General features: G+C 38.6%; 1 protein-coding gene across 3 annotated transcripts; it reads left to right on the top strand.

The window, feature by feature from the left end:
• Positions 1-354: 354 nt before the first annotated feature.
• tra2b (transformer 2 beta homolog) lies at positions 355-6,396 on the top strand. Of its 3 annotated transcripts, XM_080902112.1 has the most exons (8): positions 355-470; positions 2,819-2,958; positions 4,445-4,604; positions 4,716-4,904; positions 4,995-5,110; positions 5,697-5,831; positions 5,951-6,021; positions 6,112-6,396. In XM_080902112.1, exons 1-8 carry the CDS (start codon positions 447-449, stop codon positions 6,120-6,122), a joined length of 846 nt encoding a protein of 281 aa, XP_080758238.1. In that variant the 5' UTR covers positions 355-446; the 3' UTR covers positions 6,123-6,396. The 3 variants fall into 3 exon arrangements, with proteins under 3 accessions (XP_080758238.1, XP_080758237.1, XP_080758236.1); XM_080902111.1 differs by having other exon boundaries at positions 367-2,958; positions 5,954-6,021; XM_080902110.1 differs by having other exon boundaries at positions 368-2,958.
• The last annotated feature ends 247 nt before the right edge of the window (positions 6,397-6,643 follow it).

The raw sequence follows: 6,643 nt of genomic DNA, 5'->3' as shown, positions 1-6,643 counted from the left end.
AAAGAACTGAAAAAGTGCTGATGAAGTAACTAAACTACAAGCAAAATAGCAACAGGACTTGCTATAAAGTTAAAAGTTTACTGTTGTTTTTGGATTAAATTGTGATAAAAATGTTGGCATATTTGCTGTGCCTATTTTACATTTTCATTGCCTAACTGTTACATCTACTCCTACCGTACCAGTTTTAAAAGAAACTAAAAAAAATTAACATCGTGCAGAATTAAGTTCAGCTTGTTTCACAACACTCCGAGTTTCTCACGTGGCCTCTTGGGGGAAATTCTACACGTAACCAAATCTCGTGTTTGGCACGTAAAAACGCGATAGCCAGCCCCGAGACTGCTGGATCTTTCTAGATGCAGACCTGGGGGTGGAGCTAGAGTCTCACACACGGAGACTGTGTAGTGTAGATTGTAGAGTATCTGTCAACAATAGATTAAATTTCAAAAATGAGCGATAACGACAAAGGCCGGGTACGTATACATTTTATTACCGTTTGTAATGCATTAAACATTTCAAATCATTGGGTTTGACAGGGTAACTGAAATTGTAACGGTAACAACCTTATTCATATTTTGTTGGCTAGTAGTACCCAGCTTACCTTGTTGGCACAACTCTTTGGTCGAAAGCTGGGTTTTAGAAAGAAAATAAATTGCACAAATTTAAACAATAAAAGGCGACTTTATGCGCAACGGATGCGAGTTTTTAGTTCATCTTTAGCTACCTGGCTAAGACTAGCTTATAGATGAAAGCTAGGCCTGGTGCTTTTTTGTTTACGAGCCGGGGTTTGCACTGAAAACACTACAATGTCGGCAAACATTTTTATAACGTTTTTAAATTGTTAAAACTCAGTAATTTTCTTCGTCTGATTTGTCTGATTATTGTGCGTAGAAACCAAAATAAATATTTCATGTCGTCGCGGATTCAGTGGAAGACATTTGCCTAACGAACTGTTATATTTTCGCTGTTTTGTTGATGTTGTTTTTTGTTCGTTCGTTTGTTTTTGTTTTGTTTCCCCCCCCCCCTGTTCCCCGGATTGAATTATATCATGTTACGTCTGCTGGTTATTAATCTTTGAATGTCATTGTGGGTTTCCTTAGTTCTTAGGCACAACAACAATTTAAAACAAAACTAACGACCTCAAGATTTGACCTTATAAAAAAAAAAAAAAATCATTTTTATTAACTCATGCAGCTCTCCCACACCATCTTAAAACTGTTAAAGCTGATACGCCACAAGCACCAGCATTATGGATAAGTTTGATTAATACTTGCTGGGCTGACTGACCTGTGTGCAGTAATATCCTTCCTGTAGTGAACTGTTTAATATCCCCTCACCTTGCACAGCTCCTGAATGCTTCTGTCTGTTTAATGGGCGTGTGATATGCCCTGTGTTCCCATGTGGGAGGGTAAATGGCAGATTAAGAAAAAAGAAATGAAGAATTTATTTTCTGCATGTAAACCCATATTTTGAACTGGTTTGTATTAGTTCCTGCAAGGTGCTGGGTGCTTGTTGCTTAACTAACAAGTTTTGTTTTGTTTTGTTTTTTTGCCTCTTATTGGATTCCTTTTCTTTTGCTAATATTTAATCTTTAAGATTTTCAATATATTATGTAATTGTAACAGATAGCAACAGTTTTCTGTCTTTGCATTTCCAGAACAGGTTTTAAGGGCTGCTCAAATGAGTGACTGCTACATCTTGAGGTCGTTGGAGCAAATTTTACACTTTATTTTGGAGTTATCCGCTTAAAAAAATGGAGACAGTGTTGGTAGTTTTAATCTTGATTATAAAATATTCACAGTCAGTGGTTTGATGAACACTATGGTGACTTAAAGGCCATTTGTCAGAAATTATGTAAGAAGGGTTCATTTGGGAAAATATATTGTTAAAGGAAGGCAAAGGGAATCACAAGAAGTTACCTTCACATCCTTACCCTTCAGTTTTAGTTGTAATTTTTAAAAAATGATCACCCCCGGTTTTACCTCTCAATTATTCCAAATTGTTTTTGAGGAAGTTCTTAGGAAAAGTGGCCAGAAAAACACAAAAGTGAAAGCAAAACCACTGAGCGTGAATGTTAATAAAAACACTGACCGTATGTATAATGTGGTCTTTAACGTTCCCATTAATGTCATTAGCTCGTACTACTACTACTACTACTACTACTAATAATAATAATAATAATACCACATTAAACGTTGAATGAGCGTGCAGTTTTAATTGCAGTCATATATTCTTCATCCTTTTCTTTTTCATAAAGGTTAAGGTTGGACGAAGAAAATACGGAAGAAGTCCACTTTATTTTCAATAATATGAAGCTCAGATGTGTGAAGCTGAATTGTTGAATGCATGCTAAAACATGAGGAGGGAAGAAGTATGGGCAGTGTGTGAGAGATGGGGAAGTAAGAAGAAGTAAGACAATTGAAGAAAGAAGAATAATGTCAAGTAATGAAGTTACAGAAATGAAGTTAAGGAAGTAATCTGGATAAGGTCACTGCGCTAAGTAAATTTCTGGTCTGTTTGTCAAATGCGTGCATGTTCTTCTTATTCAATACACACACATTAGTTTAAATCATTGCAATTTTATCTCACAACTGACCATTTTCTTTTTTTCCCCACTATTTAACAACTTATTAATGTAAACATATTGATGTCATATTATCCATGACTACACAGCACTCCTATTTCACAACCCTAAATTCAGTTTCCTTCCTGTACTTTTCACAGGATAGTCTTAATTTTTAAATACACAGTAATATTTTGGCAAATGTATGTGTTGATCACTTCATTGGTGCTGATAAAAAAATGTGTGTGGTTCGTTCAGGAGTCTCGCTCTGCATCCAGGAGCGTGAGCCCACGGGGCTCTGGGAAGTCGGGGAGCCAGTCCCCAGCTCAATCCCCTGCCCACTCAAAAGGAGGCTCCCACTGCTCCCGCTCCAAATCTCGGTCAAGGTCAAAATCTTGGTGAGTAATACACTGGCATAAAATTCTCTACTATCAATAAACAGACTCAATATGGCCACTTTCATGTTATACCCACCCTGTTCAGGGCTTCACGGCAAGAGAATCCTGGGTTCAAACCCAGATAGGGGACTTCTGTGTGGAGCTGACTTCTTCCGTTTCTCTGGCCATTGACAAATCTTGCAAAAGTTCAAGAGTTTCACTTCCAAGTTGTTGAAAAAAACCCCAAACAAACAAACAAAAAAAAGACATTTACATCTGCATTGTCTGCCAATTTCTGCATCATGTGTGAATGAGTGTCCTGGTCACTGTGCTACAAACGCAGTGACAATGTCAGTAGATCGGACCATGCAAGTAAAATTTACACTTTCAGTGCAAATTTTCAGTGGGGAATTAAGTGTTGCAGCTCTTGATGGTTGACAACAAACACTATTCAGTTAAACTATATGTTCATATTTCATTGAGGCACAACGCAGCTTAACGGTTCAGTCTCAGATGTTACGTAGTTGAGGTGAGAGCCTGTCTCTATCTCTCACTCTCAATCTCTGTGACAGGAAGTTGTTACCAAGCGAAAGAGGCACGAGCCGGCGGGTTTTGCAGTACTTTGATCTTAGAAAACAGAAGGTTTGTGTGTTGGCTACGTCACAGGAAACTGGCATTTAACTAGCATCGCTAGGTTTAGCCACACGCTGCAAATTAATCTGACATTGTGCGTGTTTTACATGATGCAAAGTGCCACACATTTCATCAACATTTAAATATGATGTGGTTATAGAAGACTGTGAGTAATGGTTTTAAATAGCTCTTAAATACATACACAGTATTTCTGTGTGCAGTGTTTCATCCATTAGACTGTGTGCACTTCTACCTGTTTTATTACTTTTAGGCTATTAAAAAATATTTCACCTGTTCATCTCTTTAATATTATTACTCCTATTGGTGGTCCCAAGCCTGGATAAATAGGAGGGCTGTGTTAAAGCAAACATGCAGATCAATCCACACTGTGGCAGCCCCTTGGGAAATAAGGGAGCAGCTTAAAGTACCTCCAATAAGACATTTGACTTGTGCATTCTGTTTCCCCATTCACAGGAGAGAGACTTTTTACTCTGTTTGTAAGGTGCAGGGGCAGCGCTGTCATTCAGCAATACAGCACCAGGTGTATTTTTGACAGAAACACTTTAAGTTGCACAGAAATCCAAAGTAAATTGTTGTTTTTCAAAAGTTTGCGACAATGTCAATAAAGCCTTGTTGGAAATTTGACGTCACAGAGGGTTTAGTGTTAGAGATTGTGACAGTGGTAAGTGGGGTTACTTTTCACTAGAGTCTGGGATGTTTTGGCAGTTATTTTAAATATTTCATGCTTTTTTTTTTTCTTTTTTTTTAGTCCATGCTATAATTTTCATAAAGACAAATGTAAATTTGTGGAATTACATGAAAATTGCCAGAGAACGTATGAATATGGGTTGTTTGTTTCTCTCGCTCTCTATAGGTCACATTCCCACCGCTCACGGAGACACTACAGCCGATCCCGCTCCCGATCACGGTCCTATCATCACCGATCTCACAGTAGGTCCTACAGCGGAGAGCGTCGGCGCAGAAGCCACAGCCATTCACCCATGTCCAATCGTCGGAGGCACATTGGCAACCGTGTATGTGCTTAGCAATGTGTGATATCTAAAAACAGAGGATGTATTGGTTTAATGAATGATTTTAATGAGAAAATGATCACATCCAAATCTTGAAACCTTTCAAATTTGCAGGCTAATCCAGATCCGAATTGCTGCCTGGGAGTCTTTGGCCTGAGCTTGTACACCACAGAGAGGGATCTGAGGGACGTCTTCTCCAAATACGGCCCCCTGGAGGATGTTTCCATTGTGTATGACCAGCAATCGAGGCGCTCCAGGGGCTTTGCTTTTGTGTATTTCGAGAACACAGATGATGCCAAAGAGGTACAAGAACAATAATAAATAAACCCGCCTGCCACACCTATACTTAAAATATCCTCTAGGACTGCAAGTGTAATTTATGTTCACTTTCAGGCGAAGGAGCGAGCCAATGGCATGGAGCTGGACGGGCGTACAATCAGGGTGGACTTCTCCATCACAAAAAGACCTCACACCCCAACACCTGGAATTTACATGGGCCGGCCCACATAGTAAGCAATCTCTTTGTGTGGAATAATTAAATATGTTTTTAAACAAAGACACAGTGAAAATGCTTGTAATATAAGACAGCTCTAACTTATGGACACATCAAAGCATCTGAAATAAAATTCTTAGTGTTACTAAACCTGAAAAGTAGTGTTTTTATTCAACATTTAATCAGTCAACAGTAAAGGGAAAAAAAGAAAATAGAAACAGGCTCTTACAAAATTAGTCCCTGTGTCATAAGTTGTATCCAGTTGAACCTAAAATGAACGCAGAGATTTTAATGGTAAAAATGACACAACTAACCTCTTCAAAGGCTTTCTCCAACCTCTTGGCGAGTGGTTGCTACGGTCTCAGTCACACAGCCCTAGAGTCTAGTCAGTGACCCCCTGATAACCACAGGTAACTAGAGAACAGTGTAAGCAAGTAGGTTCTGGCAGTTGCTAGGTGAAATTTGTGAAAAAGAGGTATATAATGCTGCACCAAAAACCTTCTTTTAAATCTTTTTAATTGGAGGTGAGAATGTAACAGTAAAATAATGCAAAAGTACGCTTTGTGTAGCGTGAAAAATCTTATATTATTGCTTTTGTGTAGCGGAGGAGGCGGCCCAAGCGGTCCCCGACGCTATTCACGTGACTACGACCGTGGTTACGACCGTGGATACGACCGTGGATATGACCGAGGTGGATACGACCGCTATGATGACAGGGACTACTACAGATCATACAGGTGACTGTTAAAGGATATCAGCGGTTACTTTATTCTCATCGTGTCGTATTTGGGTTTGCTGTTCTTTATTTTATCCCCCTGACACTGACAAAAATGATAAATGGTCTTTGTTCCTCTAGAAGGCGATCTCCTTCACCTTACTACAGAGGCGCTTACAGGTCTCGATCGAGGTCACGGTCTTATTCTCCCCGTAAGTCATTTCAATAAAGTATCAGAAGTTTTTATTGAAGAATCCAGCATGTTGTATTGTGTCATTTAATTACCCTGTTTTGTTTCACAGGTCGATATTGAAGGCTTCTGTCCCCTTATCTTCCCAAACGTGCAGAATTTTTTTGTTTGTTTTTTTTTGTGGGGGGTTGTTACGTTTTGTAAAGACAGATATGATTGACTTCAGAGTACATCTTTCTTACTGTAATCATCAAACATCTTTTTGCTTAAAATACAAAAGTATAGTAAATTTATGAAGCGGTGCATTCATGTTTTGAACGCCTGTTGTAAATGTTATACTCATGTCAGATTTTTGTTGTATAGTGGAGCAGATTAAAAAGCAGATCTGTTTTTCCCACCTTGACTCGTGTCCTTCCTCGCAGTATTTTTATGCCTTTTACAATAGACTATTGCATTTGCAAGATAGTTGTAATGCTGACATGAATATATTAAAGCCTTGACTTTATGATATTTATGCATATTCTTTCTACAGAATTTGTGCAAGGCATTTCTATTGATTTGAGTTAAGTTAAATTTTCTGGAGGGCTTCGTATAGTGTCAAGTGGGTGAGGATGACATCAGGAATAAAACTGCTTTGATGAAAT

This window comes from Rhamphochromis sp. 'chilingali' (genome assembly GCF_963969265.1).
Source record: "Rhamphochromis sp. 'chilingali' genome assembly, chromosome: 14".
Lineage (NCBI taxonomy): Eukaryota > Metazoa > Chordata > Actinopteri > Cichliformes > Cichlidae > Rhamphochromis > Rhamphochromis sp. 'chilingali'.
The sequence above is the reverse complement of the archived record's forward strand: the minus strand, read 5'-3'. Positions and strand labels throughout refer to the sequence as shown.

Excerpts from the sequence above, each read along its gene's own strand:
- tra2b (XM_080902110.1), top strand. The coding sequence starts at position 2,762 with ATGTATGTGTTGATCACTTCATTGGTGCTGATAAAAAAATGTGTGTGG. Across the intron at positions 2,959-4,444 it reads CGGTCAAGGTCAAAATCTTG|GTCACATTCCCACCGCTCAC; the intron begins GTGAGTAATACA and ends CGCTCTCTATAG. Across the intron at positions 4,605-4,715 it reads GGAGGCACATTGGCAACCGT|GCTAATCCAGATCCGAATTG; the intron begins GTATGTGCTTAG and ends TCAAATTTGCAG.